The sequence below is a fragment of the Patella vulgata genome, chromosome 3 (genome assembly GCF_932274485.2).
Source record: "Patella vulgata chromosome 3, xgPatVulg1.2, whole genome shotgun sequence".
NCBI lineage: Eukaryota > Metazoa > Mollusca > Gastropoda > Patellidae > Patella > Patella vulgata.
The window spans coordinates 57,869,231-57,889,904 of record NC_065881.2 but is presented as its reverse complement, the minus strand read 5'-3'; the positions used below and the strand labels follow the sequence as shown (position 1 = coordinate 57,889,904).

The 20,674-nt window shown below is 35.0% G+C and overlaps 1 protein-coding gene across 3 annotated transcripts in view; it reads right to left on the bottom strand.

Annotated features, from left to right (window-relative positions):
- LOC126816555 (b(0,+)-type amino acid transporter 1) overlaps positions 1 to 20,674 on the bottom strand; it is a 34,691-nt gene that overhangs the window by 10,793 nt on the left and 3,224 nt on the right. Inside the window, exons 3-6 of one of the 3 annotated variants that reach the window (XM_050543216.2) lie at positions 12,859 to 12,972; positions 4,563 to 4,688; positions 4,001 to 4,102; positions 3,154 to 3,396 (exon numbers count right to left, since the gene is read on the bottom strand). In XM_050543216.2, coding sequence (XP_050399173.1) covers positions 3,154 to 3,396; positions 4,001 to 4,102; positions 4,563 to 4,688; positions 12,859 to 12,910 — 523 coding nt within the window. In that variant the 5' untranslated portion in view covers positions 12,911 to 12,972. Of the gene's footprint in view, positions 1 to 73; positions 338 to 3,153; positions 3,397 to 4,000; positions 4,103 to 4,562; positions 4,689 to 9,748; positions 10,141 to 12,858; positions 12,973 to 20,674 lie in introns of those variants that run through there. The other 2 variants (XM_050543215.2, XM_050543217.2) reach the window with 2 other exon arrangements.

The following is a 20,674-nucleotide window of genomic DNA, read 5'->3' as shown; positions in this document are numbered from 1 at the left end:
AATACTGCCAATACTTAGATTTGAAATGAATGTGATAATGGTTTATAACGACGTACAGTGATATACTACTTACATAAACATAAAGCAGACACCAGTTTAACCAGACCCTCTGGTGGGTCACATCCTTTAAAGAACGGCTCCACGGTGTATATACCAAAACTTAAAGCTATGACCGCAAATAATGACGGTTTTAATACAAGGACAGAAACCCAGGCAAATAAATATGCTGGAATAGGTGCCAACCACCTGGGAAGACATTTCGAAGCTTCTAATATATAGGAATATTCAGCTCCAGATTTGGTTATCAAGGTTCCTAACTCTGCATACGATAGTGCTCCTGAAAGAACATTAATTGCAATTTACTTCTAGGTTCTTGAAATGGATATCGACTAACAAAGATGCAGTGTTGAGATGATTTAGACACGATTATTTCGTTGTTCCTGGTACTCTACGTTTCGTATTAATGTTCGGTCTTAAGCTTAAATCTCTTTAATTATTATGGAGTTAACGCTGCACATAATCAATGTACATATAGTTAAATCGCCAAATGGTTATCAAGACGCGGAGTACATTCTCGAGCAGCGTCTCTTTGCAGTTAATAAATGTTAGTCACCCAGTTTTCGGTTCATATTTGATAAAGATGAAAATATACTGTTGGGACGCATATCATAATGGCCGATTCTCCTCCGGAAGTGTTTAGCAATTTTAAACGGATCAACGACGAATCGTTTAATTTGTTATTAGCGCTAAACATGGTCTGACTAGTAAGCCTATATCTAATATTCGTTCATCTCAACAATGCACCTTTGCAATAAAGTTACTGAAGCCGCAATACGTGACAAATACGTGTCCATTGTGACAAATTCAGTATAATTTACAAATTTACATCCTATTATTTTCTGGATGTATTCGACCGATATAGGTGTTTATGAATAGGTGATGTTGCATTTTCGGGTGACAAATTCAAGCTCCATTGACTAACAACGCCGCTTGATATCACCAATGGGATATATTTGCACAAAAATGGCAAAAATAGGTTGCCAGGCAACGAAACATACGCCCACAGCAGCTAAATCGTCCATGCGGTCGACAAGGGTTGTCGCATATTTATTCCTTTGTAGTTAATTGGGGACCTTTACAAGACAGTTCCATACAGATCAGATTATAATTTTTGTCGTTTGAGGGTTCAGAGGCTTCTACAAACTGAAACAAGGGCCTCAGCTCTGGAAGTAGTCTACAGAAATTGTTGACATTTGACAGGCTTTTTCGTTTTACTAATTTAAATAATGCATATAATTTCATACAGATCGGATGATCACATTTGTTATTCAAACCTTCACAAGGTTCACAAATTAAAACAAGGGTCATAATTCTAGAAATTATTGATGGAAATTGCTGAAATACAATAGACCTCTGTTTCACAAATTTAAATGATGCATATAAATTTCATACATCGAACATTAACAAGGTTGAACAAAGTGAAACAAGGGCCATAACTCTAGAAGTAATTATTGTAAATTGCTGAAATAGGATTCGTGGTTTCACTAATTTAAATAATGCATATAAATTTCAAAAGATCGGATGACAACTTTCGGCGTTAGAGCGTTCACAGGGTTCAATAAAGTGAAACGAGTCATAATTCTAGACGTAATAAACGGAAATTGCTTAAATTCAATAGGATTGTTCTTTTTACTAACTTAAATGGCACATATAAATTGAACACAGATCGGCAGATAACTTTAGAGGTTAGAGCGTTCACAAAGTGCAGCAAAATGACACAAGGGCCATAACTCTAGAAGTAATAAATGGAAATTACTGAAATTCCATAGGATTCTTCTCTTTACTAATTTAAATGGCGCGTGTAAATTGCATACAGATCGGCAGATAACTTTTGATGTTAGAGCATTCCCAAGGTGCAACAAAGTGAATCAAGGGCCATAACTCTAGAAGTAATTGACGGAAATTGCTGAGATTCAATAGGCTTCTTCGTTTCACTAATTTCAATCATACAAATAAATTTCACAAAGATCGGGTGATTACTTTTGGTGTTAGAGCGTTCACAAGGTTCAATAAAGTAAAACAAGGGTCATAACTCTAGACGCAATAGGCTTCTTCGTTTCACTAATTTAAATAATGCATATAAATTTCAGAAAGATCGGATAATAACTTTTGGCATTAGAGCGTTCACAGGGTACAATAAAGTGAAACATGGGCCATAACTCTAGACGCAATGAACGGAAACTGCTGTAATTCAACAGACCTTTTCGTTTCACTAATTTAAATCATGCATATAAATTTCACACAGATCGGATGATAACTTTTGGCGTAATAGCGTTCACACGGTTCAACAAAGTAAAACAAGGGACATAACTCTAGACATAATGAACAGAAATTATTAAAATTAAATAGGTATCTTCATCTCACTAATGTAAACCACACATATATCAATTTTAAAACAATCGGAGTTAAGAGATTTTACAAGAAATTCTGGACGGTGGACGGACGGACCGGCGGACCGACAGACGGACGGACGGATGGACAAGGGCGACGGCAATATACGTCCACATTTCCATAAAAATGCTTTAATAATTCAGTACATATATATATATATAAATGTAAGTCACAATTGGTATAGTCAATTTGAATGATCAATGGCCATACATATAACTTTCAGGAACTCCCAGGGTCTGGGTAAGAAAATAAATTGTAATATTAACGTCACACATTTCGCAATGTAATGATAATGACCAGACCTATTTGATTTAAGTTAAAAAAAAAGGATAAAATTGTCAAAACGAAAAAATATTATCGTTTAGATTTTTTCTTATCACTAATTAACACATCTGATCAACCCAATCTTTGCCATAAAGAAACGCAGTGGGGTTTAACGTCCAACTTTTTTGCAATAAATCAAAGAGGTTTAGTTCCTTTAAGGAAATATTGCAAGATGACCCTAAAATTTTCCACTGAAAATAAATGAATTGGATAAACACAAAACACATTAATTAAATTGATGAAACCTGGAATAAAAACAAAACTCTTCTTATAGTGTTGGGAAACATGCAGAAAGTGATATACAGGTTATAATGTCTAGCTACTCATCATCGTATTAATGTTATAGTGTTAGAACTCCACGACTGGGCGGATACTTACATATGGCTGCTGCGGCCATGAGCTTTTTAATGAGCTCGGGTGGTCCACAGCCGTCAAATATGGGTTCACAAACATACTCCGCGAAGGCAAGACATATGACAGCCAGAGTTGATGGTTTTAAAACAATCACCGATGTCCATGCGACTAGGTAGGCTGGAATGGCCCCCAGTCCAGTGTATAAATAGATATATTCAGCACCGGAATGTGGAATCATCGTCCCTAGTTCTGCATAGCTCAGGGCACCTAGTTATCAAAAAAGATAAAACATGTCTTCAGAAACCTTGAGAGATAAAAGTTATCTCCCTTCAACGACAACTTACCCATGCAATAATTATATACATTAACCATGCAAATATTTGGGTAGAAAAACACAATTGGTATGGTTAATAATTATTGTTGAGATGGTGATCAATTTTAGATTACGTGTTACACACATTTTAGTCCTATTAATTTAGATATTGGTTTTGAAAGAAAGTGACGTAGACGAGCCTATGATTTTGGGGCCATACAGTCCAATTTTATCAACAAGGCAGTGCATATGGGTGATTATGTAAATTATGAACTTTAATGCTACTGTTGGTTTTCAAGCATAGTTTCACGGCGCACTTCAGTAGTTTCTTACGACTGGCATATCTTTTTGAAAACAATTAAGTTTATAATGAGACGATATACCAAGTGTGTTTTTATCGTTCAAGCAATATAAATATTTGTGATGAAAATGTGGACTTGTGGATATGATGATGATTAAGTACTTCATGAAACATTACAAAACAACTTTATTCTGATACACGATGGCATTATGATGAAACAAGAATGGCTTATCCTACACTATACATTTTCACCTTACCACATATGGAAATGAGACCACATCCGGCCCATACAATCATACTGAGACCAACAGATCCGGTTCCTTGTAGAACTCCTTTGGGGGAAATAAATATTCCCGATCCTGGAAGATACCAAACACTAACAATTTTAGATAATTCCAAGATACGTTTTTACTTAACAGGCCGAAAATATATTCCTATTAAAAATTAATAGTTTGGAAGATCAATAATTAAATTCAAGACTTTTAATTAATATGTTAATTTTCAAAATGGATTGTTTGTTATGCCCTACACGTTCTTTACAAAATGCTCCCTCGTGGCTCCTGGTGTCTGAATCGGGTTGGTGTAAATACATCTTAAATGCTAAATTGTACCAAGTTTTCTTGAAATAATAAATAATCCTTGCACGACAGCCCCACGTCCTTGAACGAAGCATTTGGTCATGGATGAAGTTCCGTGGTTAGGAGGGATAAAATCACCAAATCTATAAATGATCCGGCAACAGTAGAGCAGTGCATACCAAGCTCGTTGGAATCGCGTTTGATTTTTTTCATTCTATAACATCTTAGGTTCCAATCCTACCTATCATAGTTCCAACAATCAGTGCAACACCACTGACTAGGCCAACTCGTTTCTTTAAAGTTACTTCTTCCTCTTGTATCACAACACCATTTTTAACACCATTAATCTTTTTTTCCTCCATGATACCTAGAAAACATCAACAATGAGATAATAAAATATTTCTTGTAGCAACGGCTGCTTATACGTCTACAAATGTCACAGCTGTTGCTGAAAACAGGAAGTGTGGGTGCCCCCAAACTGCAATCGTTAAAATATCGGACACCGAACCGATTGCGTAAATAACGGATTTAAATTTAAGAGTATGGCGACACTGTCACATAGTTCCCGAAGCAACTCCCCTCTAACCGCAAAATTGCTCGGTTATTGCACTAAAAATATTTTCTTTTTTTCAGAATGTTGTTAAAGACATTGGAATCTTAAATACGCTGGAGTCCAAACATTTGTTTACCAATATTAAAAACACTCCGAACTTTGAATAAAACCCACCCTTGTTTATGAGGCATCTGTTATGGTAAATAACTAAATACTATTTCAAATAGCTATAATAAATTTTATTTTGACTAAGGATGACCCTGTGAAAAGTAAAATAGGTGCCTGTTCTCTTTCATGAAAAAATGATTAAAAGATGTAGGCCTACATAAGATATATATATGAAAAATACTGTACGCATCGGTATACGTATATTCATTATAAAGTGTGCAAGTTTCGCTCGAGTAAGGCTATTACTTCAAGACGAGTGAATATATTATGTGTGTGTTCTCAATCGTTTCACAACGTACAGGTGAAAGCAACATTAAACCCATTGCATGAAAAAATATGCAGTTAGCCTCCTACCTTTCTGCATTAACCGGGTTAAGAGGGCGTGGGATGTTTAAAGCAACAAAGGAATACATAACCGAATGACAGATATGGTAATAAATGTGGTATTTTGTAAATATATGTTATCATCTCTCATTATACCTCAAAACTAAAGGCAACGATTATATCTTTGAAATGTATATATTCAATTCTACCATATGACGCTTTGGTGGTTGGGGCTGACTAATATATGATGATACGATGTAGATATTACCAATTAGTTTTATGTATGCAAATATGGAAATAAAGCTGTTAGATACTGGTACGTTTATGCTTTATGTCCGTCACTTGAATACGATATATATATATACAAGTCCATAACCATCCTTAATTGAAACCTCAGAACTTATGTCACGTACGCCAAGCAAGGATATTATCACAATTGACTGGTTCTCTTCTACAAGTTAATAATCCAACAAAACGCAGCCGTTTGTTTACTCTTTATATTACCACAGTAATTCCTGTCAAATGCATTTGTCCTGTTCTCTTATCACATGTTTAGCGAAAGGAAATCCTGTTTACGTGCAAACATTTAAAATAAGGTAGAAATACAATATTGACGTTAAAGATAAAAGTTATCTGTATAGCTTTAAATATTGCTGAGAAAATATTCTATAAACAAATCTACAAAACAAAACACATTATACAAAACCAATTTCCTACAATTTCATGATTTCGGAATCTATATAAAATATTAATACATGTACGCATCTACTATATACGATTCGTAACTGCCATAATTGGTCGTTTTAACTATATTCTATATATGTTTCTTCGTGAACTCTTCCTTGAGATATGACACTAGACGGCCGATACAAATGTACGCATACTCTGTGATTTGTATAAAGAGCACCAGCAGAGTCACAATCCAGTTGTTTACAATGGCCACACTTCTTCTATTTGGGTTATAAACGTTGTCGATTTTATCGTAATTTTGTTTTGGGATGACAAACTGTGTCCATTTAAAATTTTAAATCTATAGATAAAACCGCTGTTGAGAAATTACCGATTTTATCTTCCTGTGTAGATGATAAAATTAGTAAACTTTTTAATCTTTCAAAACAAAAATGTAATCTTGTAAAGTCTTTCCTATGACTAATAAAAATCACATATCAGATCAACTCAGTTGTATACTTTATTTTGATCTAGATCAAAGAGGTTTAGCTCCCTTAAAATACAAGGACAACCCAACAGTAAATAGGAGATATATTAATTGATTGTACATTTATCTTTATAAAGCATCGATCAATCATCCAGCTTATTTTAGCCTAACAGAAAATATTCATGCTCTGTATGTAGTGAAACTATACACTACGTTTCATAACTCTCAGTCACAGTTATCGTGTCGAAAGCATCAACAAATTAACCCCGTCAGAAAATGCTTAGTCAAGTTTGAACAGGGTTAATGTATCCCAAAAGGTGTGACGGTGAGGTGGACAGACAGACAAGCGGACGGATCCAGCTTGCTAGTTCGCTGCTTTCTTCGAAAGGCGGCGTACAATTAAGTTTGAAGACAAAAGTTAAACTTTGGTTCAGTTTAAAATTAATGAACGCTATTCAGATTATAAATCTTAAATAAAGAAAATGTTATTGACATGCGAGTATTAAACATGTATTACAAAAACGTTTAAAATCAATGTCAACAGCACAATGACGCAATATAACCTTCATACGATCGATAAGACAGTACGTGCTGATAGTAACGTTCTCATGAAATAAACCTAAAATGAACATCGTGTGAATGAAAAGTGTACTCAGAACGACCGACTTTGCTATTAATAGTAATAGATCATTTAAAGTGGAATTCGTAATTCCAACTATATCTTAAATCGTTATCGAAATATTGCCTCTTAATCTACCATGTTTTAATATTGTATTAATAAAAGCTGAACAACTAATTTAAGGAGGTTTGGGCAGTTTGGCACATGCGATAAACTAAAATTAGATCACTACTGCTATTTATTATAAAGACCAAACATTTCAACGAAGTAGTAGAAATGGGTAGCCCGCAAAAATACGTCAGTAATACATATTTATAACATAGTGTAAAAGTAAATATTCAAGATGGAAGCAAATCCTTACAACCACCCTGTTGTCGTAGTCTTGCAGAGAATACATAATTTTTATATTTTATTTATTACTATATTCCACTTTGGAAGATAATTCTTTAAATCTATCATCTTATAATCTAATTGACAAATTACCGCGTGAAGGGGTTATAAGATTATCTTAATTTACGCACTGTTGATAAAGTTAGCAACCAGTAAATTCGTTCGTGAGATTTACATAATTGTGTCCGTCTTTTTCAGTCCAGTTGAACGTTAAAAACGTGTTAAAGAGGTATTAGAAACTGGTAATAGGTTCCTCGCTAAAAATAATGATGCTCGATTTAATTTGATAATGGCTATACAAGGCTGTCTTTGATGCAATTTATCAATAATGTCAATTTGTAGAAACACTCAAAGACACATATCGAATTATGCAGTTCTTTCTTTGGGCCTCAAGTGATATAAATATACATTATTAATTAGACATTTATTCACATGACCAGCTCATAATCAACTTTCTAGATCATCGGATGGTCACGATTTTCAATGGATTGAAACCCGACCGCCATTTAATGATAATCAAGACTTCGTTTATTATCGTAACAATGGTAGAAATGAAAATCCAGACTACGCTATTCTTATCAAAACTTTAAACACTAATAACTTCGCTCAGAATAAAGCAATTTGGCCGGAAATTTCAATATATTCCTTTTTCATTGTCTATTTTTAAATAGCGAGAATTGCCAACTCTTTATCTAAATCTTACATAATGCAACTTTAAAGATTCAAGAATTAGTTTGCACTATAATAGACAGGAAGCGTTGTTTTATTTCATATTTTCAAAACTTATGCAGTAGTGATGTGTTTTGTTTCTAACATGAATTGCTTGGGTTTATTTTTCTGATATCAGCTCTTACTTTATATTACCGTGATCAAAGCATAGCCCTTTGTACAAACTCAAAAACTATCGGTTACTTCGCCTGAATTCGTCAAGGCTTGAAGTCATAAAACGAAACTGAGTGTTAAATTGATAAAACCGTTTTTGCAGATACATGTATTAGTGACAGTGGCGTGCAGAGGTTTAAGTGGTGCGCGGGGATAAATCCTCGATTGTACGCCCTTAAGAGAGGGCAAAGTACATGTTAAATAATATATGCCAAAACAATGTCAGCAGGGATAATTTAAAATTTTAAAAAATATATTATTTATTTTTACTTTGTCATTAGATGCCCCCTGAAATGGATGCCAATTGCCGTCGCCCCTCTGTCTCTGCACAGCACATCACACATCACTGAGCAGTATAGTGAAGATATAACAATAAATATTTATCGTTGAATCGTTTGTTTTTATGATATATCGTCTCAATGACTTAACAACATCGGTTGTTTTCATGACGACACCCTGTTGAATAATAGTAAGAGGGCTTTGAACCTACAGACATGATTTTAAAAAAATTACAAATTTGGACATAATGCAACTTAAAAATTTAAATAAAGTAAAAGAATCACATTTGTGACCTAGAAAAATAAATTATAGCATAAAAGTCGTTAATAACGTCAGAATAAATAAATAAAGGAAGAAATCCGTTTGTCGTTATGGCCTGAAGTCGTGGTTTAAACACTATAAACACATTTTACCTGACTGGTGGCCGTACACGTAATGGTGGTATTTTTAGATTTAAAAGTGAATAGCGTCCCCCATTCATATGTTTTTGACTACAAATATTTTTTTATTCGATGTTTGAATATATTTTCTAACCCATGGTTAGGTATTGAAGTTCTTGGCGGTCGAGGAAACATATCTAAAATGTCAAACTTCTAGTGTATAGCAGTGACAAAAGCTATGTACATAAAATGTCAAAATAGTAAAGTTTGTTAAAACCGGTTTTAATATCACATTCGTATGTTCATCTAAGCGGAAAAGAATATCAACTAATGGTGACCCTTGCGGAACACCGACTGTTATTATTTCATGAATATCATATAAACCCTTGACCGTGTCAATTATTAAGAGGTTTTGCTGTCTGTTCGTTTTTTGACCATTGTTGCTTAGGTCACAAAAGAATATAAAAGTTTACTTTTGACCTTAAACTTTTTAAAGATTGTTGCTTATTTATAATAAGAAAATTCTGTTTAGATAGTCAGACTAAGAAAATCAGACTAGGGCGTAAATATGTCTTCACGCACAATACCTTAAACATAACTATGTGATGTGAGTAGGATGTTTGACATGTTCATATACGAGCGATTAAACAAATAGAGGCTCTATAACTATGCATACCTGTGTTCCTAATTGAATTCGGTTGTGTTCAAGCAATCTGGGTCCACTGTTATATCCAACAGACACACTTATTAATGCATAGATACTCAGATATCCACATTTATCAAAGTTTGTGAAAATCCAGCGTCTTCTACCTGTGACTATCACGCAGAAATGCACTGGACGTCAAAACACACTGTTTGAACTTCTTCAATGCGAGCTCCTTTGAGATGGAAATGTGAACTTTTCGGTTGACTAAGCTAACGCCTTTGTGGCCTGATAAACTATTACCGTGTCCTTGAATTAATTGTATATCTAGTGGTCAGCTTAATTCAAAACACTAATTAATGAATGGTGGTTGGTGGCGTATCAAAACAGGGCGCCCTGGGGGCACGAGGAAGTTATTTTGTGTTTATTGACTGCGCTGCGTTGCACAGCACACTCCCCTAAATCGCCCACTAAATCAAACTGTGTAGCAATTGTCATGACAGAATTGACAGAATATAAGATTACCGTTACAATTTTGTGATAAGCGATACAATAACTTAACATTTGTTACTGTATATATTTCTATACATTAAAGTAGAAGTACAAGTACTTTTATGTTTACTGTTGATAGATACATAAATAAATAAAAAAAATACTTCCAGGTAAAAAAAAATGCACCACTTTACTTCATTCTGACATACATTAAATCATATAAGCTAGCTATGTGCCCCCAGTAGGCGTCTTTGGATATTAATAATGTATACAGATTACTTTACAAGCATGTGTATTGTGTAACACAATGACATTCGCCGATTTTATGCCTTCTTATTGGTGGGTTTGTGGTCAGCTTAAGTCGCAAAGGCCATGTGGACCTACCATGTAGGACATTCCAGTACTCCCACGCCTGCGTTCTGATAGCTACCATGGGTAGCAGGGTAGCAGGGTGTGTAAACTAATATATATATATATATATATATATATATATTTAGCTTTCGTTTACTTCTACTCCCGCAAGGATGAGTGACAGGTTTGCGATATAGTCATAGGTAACCAACAAAAAAACAACAAAAGAGATGTATATAGTCATTTGGTCGGATCAAGTAGTAGGTCGGAGCGACTCTTCCTTTGATTCTCTTTGTTGGGTGGGCCTTGGGCCTAGCCCATTCTTCCTTCCGTTAGTCAGGTATTGTGTATTTTTGGTTATTGTGGATCCTTTTATTTTTGTTGGAAGTTCTCTAAAGGATGAATCCAGTAGGGTTATACCACTTATCATACCTCACTGTACTTCATACAATAGACAAAAGGAGTGGACACCCAGGTGACGAATACTCCATTGTATAACAGCATAAATACAGACCTTTTATTTACACAGAAATTGCGTTAAGTATAAAAGTATACTACAACAGTAATGATAACTGAAATATGAAAGAGACTAGGTTATAAGAGTCTTTATCGTGGACGGATAGAATAAAACATCAACAATATATATATTAAAATACTGCTATCACGTTGCCAAGAAGACAGCTGCGGGACCATCTTATTTATCTAGGACTATAGAAATAAGTATAATATAAAAATCGAGATACAATTCTCCTTTCCCACTGTAGTCAGATATGGTAGTCTGCTTGAGTGAAAAACGCAGAAAAGTTTGAATGAAATCGTTCAAATAATTCTGGGTGGAAAAAATATAAAAATAAAAAAAAAAACCTAAACTTCTTGGGGTTTATGGATAACATTCTTCGATATTTAGAATCACCTACATGTATATTGATTGAAGCTGTTTTAATAATATCTTTATTTAAGAAGGGTAAAGGATTAGGCTTTCTACCATCCTGCCCTTCATGAAAAATATAATACAATAGATGATAGCATAACAAATAAAAGAGAGGGATGAATAGGAGTATAAAATAATCAGAATGAAATTATAATACAAAAGATGACAGCACCAAAGGAGACAGATATAATAACACATACACCCCCCCCCCCCAAAAAAAATAAAATTGAAATAACTAGTAGCCTATCCTGCGGGTCGAGGTATAATGTATCATAGTAACATTACTGCTTGACGTACCGTTACGAAAAATGTCCAACCGTTAACGGGAAATGGGGTTTGTTAATGTTCACCGGGAAATTATGGAAACCCAACAGATGTGCTAATTACACATAAACAATTGATATGTGAAGTATCTTGCGAAATACCATTCATGTAATTCGAGTAAATGTAAACCAAACATCACTGAGATGACAGTTATTAATTAGTTGCACATTTATCAATTGATAAATCATCTTCAATAATATAAGCAGCAAATGCGCGTTATCTATTGCTGCAGTGATGAAATTAAATACCAAATTCCATCACTTCCCCTCAATGAGAAGCAGAGTTTGGGGGTTCTAAAGTCTCAGCAAATCAAATAGCGCATCTCTACTTAGCCTAAGCAGACAATGCGCATCATCGAGTAAAATAATCGCTCAGTAGCTTAGAGACGGCTTTCGTATTTACGGAGATGGAACATTTTGGCGCTCGACAATTCTTTTAGGGAAAGTTACTTAAAGGGAAATAACCCCGCAGTTACAATTGGGGTCATGTCAATCTTTGTTACTTGTTCAGTATATAATTGATGAAAAGGGTTTAAATGTTGAATTTGTGCGACCTTTTTATATGATATCCGACTGATGGATCACGGACCTACGTTTCGGAAATTAAAAACAACATTAATATTATCACTTCGCCTATAGTAACATAATCAAGCCGACAATTACCGTCAAGATTATGTGACATAATGACGCTCTATGGTGATGAAAAGGTTAGACTCCTTAAAATGTTTTCGGAAATGTTATATCTTCAGGGATATAATTAGTAGCCTTACTAAATAGTAAAAGGCAGCGTAAGATGAGTTATGTCGGCATATACAATGGTACAAAATTAACGATGACCTTCATAATTCGACTCACATACTGAACACCTTAAATTAACCTACAAATATACACGTTGTTCTCTATTCTTCGATATATTAATTAAAATGTGGTTGCAGTCGAAGTACGAGGTTCACCACATGTCATTGGTGAAATAATGAACCCTAAAATCGTACCATTAGTTTAGAACAGTTTGGATGACCGTTTTTACGCACACCATACTAACTTACCGTTATTTTGATTAAGTAATAGTTTCGTGGATTGTTTAAATGAATCCTTCATCGTTATAAATATATGGTTTTTATTTTCTACGCTGTCCCACCACTTGATAAATACTCTTAACTCTGAAATAAAGATTTTAATTATTATAGTTCATAATTCCTACAATGAACATACATTTTGTCATTCAAAATACACAATATTGAAAAAAAAGTCTTCAAATCTTTTCTAAGTTGCAGAGAGAGAGAGAAATCTGGTTTAACGCCCACTCGACACAAAGTAGGTCATTTCGGGACTAACATATGGTTTAATTTTATTTCAATAATTCGCTTGCGCATAGGGGTCTTTTAGCAGTGGGAGGAAACCGGAGGACCCGGAGAAAACCCACGAGGTTGGACAGGCGACCCTACTCCTTGTCACGTACAACCGGGGATTCGAAACCACGCCAGTTGACTCAATGACAGGCCGTATGATACAGCACACACGTGCTAACCATTCGGCCACCCAACCCCCCTTCTAAGTTGCAAGTTTTAATAGCCTATAGAAACAGACACATTGTCTCCAATCCCGACATTTTTATTCTTGAGTCTTTATTGCCTTTATTTATTCAAAAATGCCTGTCCAGCCTCGTGGGTTTTCTCCGGGTACTCCAGTTTTCTCCCACTGCTAAAGACCCCTACGCGTAAGCGAATTATTGAAATAAAATTGAGCAATGTGTTAGTCCCGAAATGACCTTGTTTGTGTCGAGTGGACGTTAACTCCATTTCTCTCTCGATATTCAAAAATATATATCAACATTAAACTGTCCGAAGAGTTTCAAAGTTTAATCTCCACATTAATGATTGACTAGCAATGTCTTCATGAGAAATAAATGTACGAGGTTATCTAGACAGATTTTTCGCTATGAAAATCCATAATAATTGCTTTTCCACGAAATATATTCCGCCTTGGAAGAGTCCCGTGGGTAGAACTTATCAGTCTATGTGATTCAACGAATGAATGAAATATTACATTAAACCTATTAACTGACTCTTAAACATTGTAAAATAGTCATTCTGATTTTTCTAATTCCATGCCAGACAATTTCTTTTAATGTTGCCACGATGGGGTTGCTAACAACACTACAGTGTTAAGTCTTTATTTTATTTTCTCTTCCCATGTTGTCTTTGGTCTTGTAACTGGGATAGGTGATATTTTTTCTTTCATTCTTATTGTGGGGGGGGGGGGCTACCGTCACAACAAGATCCGAACATACAACTCTAATACAGTTCTAACCGCTGCCCTCACATGAACCCCCATCCCCGCCCAAAATGCCCCGCCCATCTAGCACTTCACCATTGTTTATATATTGTATACGTTTAAGATACATAGTTCAGTTACACTATGTTTAACATAGTTCAGTTACACTACGTTTAAGATAAATGGGCCAGTTACACTACGGTTACGTTAAATAGTTCAGTTACACTACGTTTAAGATAAATAGTAACATAAATAACCCGATTGATTAATCTTCCTTGGGTATAAGCATCTGCGTTTTGTTACAAAATTATATCTTTGATAATCGAATGGCTGACATTTAAGAAACATGGCTATTTACACAACATTAAAACGGCAGGGATCTATATCGGATCAATGAGTGACATGCGATTACTTTGGCCTTTTATTTAATGTTTACGTATCTAAATATGTATAAATTCCTAGGTTTGATGACCCGAGGGTCTGTTTACTTATAGGAAAAGAAAGATTACCATGCCATTACGTATATGTAACAGTTATAAACTTTCTCCATACTGTATAGTACTGATCACGGTTATTCACTATCGTTATCCTTCAACCTGAAGTGGATGACCTGATAGAAACATGTTTCCAGATTGTGCACATCTAGAGCAGGTATTGACGTGATACAGGAGCAGTTCTACTGGGCTGCCAAAATCTTGATATTTAGACCCATTGTATATATAACTAGCAAGTGCACTTCATGATAAAATATATTTGTTTGAAATCGATCATGTACACCACGCATGGTGTTCTGTTAATCCCAAGTAAAATCAGATCATTGCAATTTACAGGAAGCAATATAGATAATGAACACGTGTATCCCGCATTCATTGGTCATCTGGAAATTACCGCATTGTATACCATTTCATTAGTAAACCAGAATCAACAAAAAGCCACATTCTTTTCATTTTATTTAGGCGGGGAGGGGGTTAATAAATTTGGTATCTAAATCTTTGTATTTTGTTAATTAATACCACCAAATTATTAAATGCCAATATAGAAAAGATATGATTGGCATGTTATCCATTAATCAAGGAGTACTCTATCTCTTAAATATTAAGTACACCGTAATTTGATATTGCAATCTATTCGGCATAGTCTCAGTCATATTACATTTTATGCAGTTTGATAATGACACCTATATAAGCATACACATATGTTTCTTTATATCATATACTTTTCTGTTTTTAAATTAAAGTCGACGGATATAGAATTTTTCCATAAGGTGAATTACTTTCACGCTAGAACACTAATTTGAACATTTGGAAAGATGCCAACCAGGGCATGATCAATAATTGTTATCAATGGTCGCTCGGTCTTGGCATTTTTCCTAAGAAACTGTTCAAATGTCTCAATGAATGAATCTATTTTTGCGGCTGGGCAAAATATAGTGGATACTGGATTGATTCTTACATCGGTTTCGTATCTAAAAATAAACCCACTACTCTTTACCAAATTCCTGACGTCAATAACACAAACCATTTGTTTTGTCTGATAATGATTCCAATAGTATGAGTAAATGTTATATAAACATGTGCACTATGGCAAACCATATGTTTATCATTCTCATTATCTATACTAAGGGGCGTGTCTGTATGAGTGTGTGTGTGTGTGGGGGGGGGGGGGGTAAACACGTGCGCTTTAGATCATAATGCCGAACCTAAACTTGTGAATTTTCTCGTTCCATCTAGTCGTACAGTGGAGTGCACGTAAAATAACCCCTGCCAGTTGGAATTCGATTGCTACGCGCATAAAATTTCAATCATAGCACACTACACGGCCTATGCTCGTCTGATTTTGCCCGGGTAGAGCGAATAATTAGGACGATAAACCCCATTTCATGCACTCACTCATTCATCCTCCCGTCATCTCGCAATGATTAAGAACCCTGCGTGCAAGAGAATTATTGAAATAAAGATACAGAAAGGATCAAGTCTGTGTGGATGCAATGCATATTTTAATAATTAAATTAATCCAAACAATGTGTACTACTGTTGAGCAATCGATCTCAAGCAAATCTGTGGTGTGAGTACATGAGTTAGAACGTGTTAAATGTTTTGTACTGGTGTTAATCCTTTATCAGTAATATAAAAGATTATTGTAATCATAAAAAATGGCACATACCAACACCACGTATTATCTGTCAGTAATATAAAAGATTTTTGTAATCATAAAAAATGGCATATACCAACACCACGTATAACTGTTTATGTTTCATTCTATTATTAAGCTTCCCAATTTGAACATCATTTAACATTTTACAGCCGAATATATTCAATGGTTTTACTGGGCATACAGAGGATGTATTTTAATAAATGACCGTGATCGATTTATGAGGAGGGGGGGGGGCTGTGTTCAAATAGCGTATTGCTTTAAAACTACTCGTTCGGAGACAGAACAGGCACAGAAGCAGGAAATGGGTACAAAGAAGAATCGTATCTGCGGTATATCTTTAATAATGTTGACGTTTAACAACCTTCAATTTGTTGAATAAAATTTGAAGAACCATATTAGTTATAAATATACAACTTACACGACAATAAGTTCAGATAGTGAACTCAGATTTGAAGAAATCATCAATTAATTGCCTTTTTTTTTTCATTATTTGTTGTTTATTATATATATCAAAATTTGTGTTTATAATCATGTTCGTACATTCGGCCACATTTGTCTGGCGTTTCGTATTCGATCACAAATAACTATCTTTTATTTAAAAACTCTAATCTTTTATCCAGTCACAATAATGTTGGAGTGTCAATATAAACTGCGTTGTAACAAGCATGAAGATTAAATCATGATGCAGTATCTATGATACAGACCTTTGGCGGATGCCTAATCTGTACAGATTATTATTATAGCAGAAGTAGCCTTCATTAACATCCAGTTTTACCCAACATATGCCTAGGATCGTTGTAAACTACAGAAAGATTGTTACAATTTTTCATAAAAAATAATGCAGAATCAAAATATTCTGAAAATTCCAGTCAAATTGTTTCTCTCTGATCCAAGATAATAGCCAATGAATTTTAGGCTAGTAGCGGTGGTCTTTACTGAAGTTGGTATATGATAACAAACAAAGTCTCGTTTATCCTTTTTTACGTTATATTATCCATCACAAAATGTATTCAAATCCAGTAAATATCGCAGGCTAAAGATGGCATCGAGGGTCGATTATGGTCTGGATAAATTAATTTCAGTCCCAAAGAAAGACCTGCAATAGGCAAAGATTTAGCTCTTGCATAATGTATGTTTAACTCATGTCCATTTCAAGACTAGAATGATTTCTATTGATTCTCGACGCCATCTTTATCTCGCTGAGACAAGTATACTATTAATAATGGCTATGTCTGTGTCGTGCAAGCCAGTCCATACTTTTTGTACCCCATATTGTGATTAATTCTATACATGTTGTGCTCTCTGCAAACCCACTTTTCGGAAATTCTGCATTAGTGCATCCCTCCATTAGAACTAGTACCAGCGTACTATGGACAATAACCAACTTTTGATATGACGTCACCGTTTCAAGATGGACGTCGCCGTTCCAAGATAGCTGCGGCGACTTCATGTCACAAATCGATGCGTAATTGTCGATGGAAAAGGCATGTCAAGTTTCATGTAACTCGTTCTTGAATTGACCGTGCCTTCGGGCTTTTTTCGAAGAACGTCGCCCCTAAGAACAACAAGTACAAGTGCAACAAGGCGGTTGGCACTTGAGGCCCGATTCCTTGTCTATAACTATTAGCTCACTTCTCTGCACGGATAAACACATTTGGCAAATGCTCTAAATGTAATATCAGATACGGAAAAAGAAACGTCTAAAAACTTAAAACACGATAGTAACGTTAACATCAGGCACGTTTAACTAACATCTATTATTGTAAATAACCTTGAAATAGTTGTCTTTAACCGGTATCAGAGGACGAAAATAGAAGTTTCTGTTTATTAGATAATTGTCTGTAGGAGAAATGCCTTGAATCTTTGTAATGTAAGTGATAAAAGATTTGTCTAGTGCTACGTTTCAACACTAGACCAGAGTATACATGGTAAATAACCAGCTACAATATGCTAGTAGCATATCTTTACAATTGTTCTTTCATCGTTTATTTGCGTTATCTAAATCGAGAAATTTAGAAAAGATATGATGGTCAAAAATGTAAATTTGAATATCCATACAACACTTGCCAAGTTTTCTCCCTTTGTATAAAATCGATTAATAATTATAAAAAGATAAAATAATAATGGATACATATTTTATTACCACGCGTATATGAAAAACAAATTAATTTTTATTCCCTTTTGTCGCCATACTAATATAAGCCGATCAATTTTGTCATTCCCAAACCAATGTTTAGTACTTGTATGTGAAATGGCGCTCCCATTTGTAATTATCGCTAGAGTGGTAAGCCCTAATAATAATTTGTTATGGTCTACATGGATGCAGTCACGTAGGCATGCTAGTACTTAGCATAGTGACGTAGACCATCGGTCCATATCCTATTAACATTCGCTTAATGTCAATATTATAGAACGAGCAATAAAATATGATTGCTTGTTGAATTTTTTATCCTCATAGCCTTGTTACGTGAAATGTATATCAATATTAAAGGCGCACGAAATCAGACCGTTCACATAAATCCCAAATACAAAAAAAAAAAAATGTACCATTTTGAGGGAGAGCGATCGTCCACTCGACACAAACTAGGTCATTTCGGCTTCGAGGCTAACATATGGTCCAATTTCACGAAACAGTAAGTAGCAGCTGGGGGGGGGGGGCGTGGAAACCAAACGAGGATGGACAGGTGATCCTGCTCCTTGGCACCACGTATCTCTAAAATAAATATCAATAATAAAATGGTACAGTTCCATTCATTATTATAATCTTTTAATCCGCTTAATCAAAGCCTGAAGATTATCTACCGTTGATATTTTTATTTTGTTTTCTGAATTAAATGCAAAATAGTCGATATCAGTACATATTAGAGTCGATTAATTAGATATTATCCGAATAAAGGAAAATGACGGTTTCAAAACACACAAATTATGGAATTATCGTCAAGAACAATGCTCACTCATTAAGGTGGGAAATAGATAACACAAACCCCACGAGAAAAATAACCAGTGGCTTCCCGACAGGATACGCCCACATTTTGCAAGAGATGGATAGAGAACAAGCTAAAAACAAACATGATTTTTTGTACAATCAGGGGCCATAATCCAGAAAGTTATGGTCTGAAATACGCAAATATCAAAAGGGACCGAGATCTTTGGCATATAAAGATATGTTTTAAGTTTCATCAAAATCGGATAAAAACTGTGACCTCTAGAGGTCCACAACCTTCGTATTACATACTTTTACACAATTTGCGTACAAAGAGTGGCCATTTTGTTGGACAGTTTCATTTCAATTTTTCCGAAATTCGAATTCAACCTTCATTATGGTGGAATGGTGATATATTTAAACGGTTTTTGAAATCTGAAAAAATTGTGACCTCTAGAGATGCGCAAGCTAAAAATGCGATTATACGAAAATTCAGGGGCCATAATCCAGAAAGTTACGTTCGGATATGCGCGATTATCAAAAGGAACCAAGATCTTAGTGTGTAACGGTTATATATTCACACGGTTTGCTTTTATATCGGATAAAAATTGTGACCTCTAAAGGGACCACAAGCTAAAAACGTCATTTTTTGTACAATCAAGGGCCATAATTCAGGACGTTACGATCCGATATGGGCGAATATCACAAAGTACCAAGATCTTTGGGTTACAAACATGTATTTCAAGTTTCATCAAAATGGGATCAAAATTGTGGCCTCTAGATGGTCCACAATCTGGATATACCATATATTTACACTTTTTGCATACGAGGGGTGGACCTTTTGTCTGCCTGTTTTGGTCCGATTTTCACGAAATTATGGTGTAACGGTGATATATTCAACCGTTTTTTTTTAAATCGGATAATAATTGTGACCTCTAGAGGGACCATAAGCTAAAAAAATCGATTTTTCGTACAATCAGGGCCCATAATTCAGGAAGTTATGATATGATCCGATATGCGCGAATATCGAAAGGAACCAAGGTATTTGAGTTATAAACATGCACTTCAAGTTTCATCAAAATCTGATGGGAATTGTGACCTCTAGAGTGACCACAACCTGGATATACCATGTGTTTACACTATTTACGTATGAGAGGTGGCCATTTTGACTGGCGGATTTAGTCCAATTTTCACGTAATGCGAACTCAGACAGCTTTACGGTGTAACGGGGATATATTCGAAAGTTTTTTAAATCGGATAATAATTGTGACCTCTAGAGGGACCACAAGTTAAAAATGCAGTTTTTCGTACAATCAGGGGCCATAATTCAGGTAGTTACGGTCCGACATGTGCGAATATCGAAAGGAACCAAGATCTTTGGGTTATAAACATGCATTTCAAGTTTCATCAAAAATCAGATGAAAATTATGACCTCTAGAGTGTCCACGAGCTAAGAACGTGATATTTCGTACAATCAGGGGCCTTAATCCATGAAGTTATGGTCCGATACA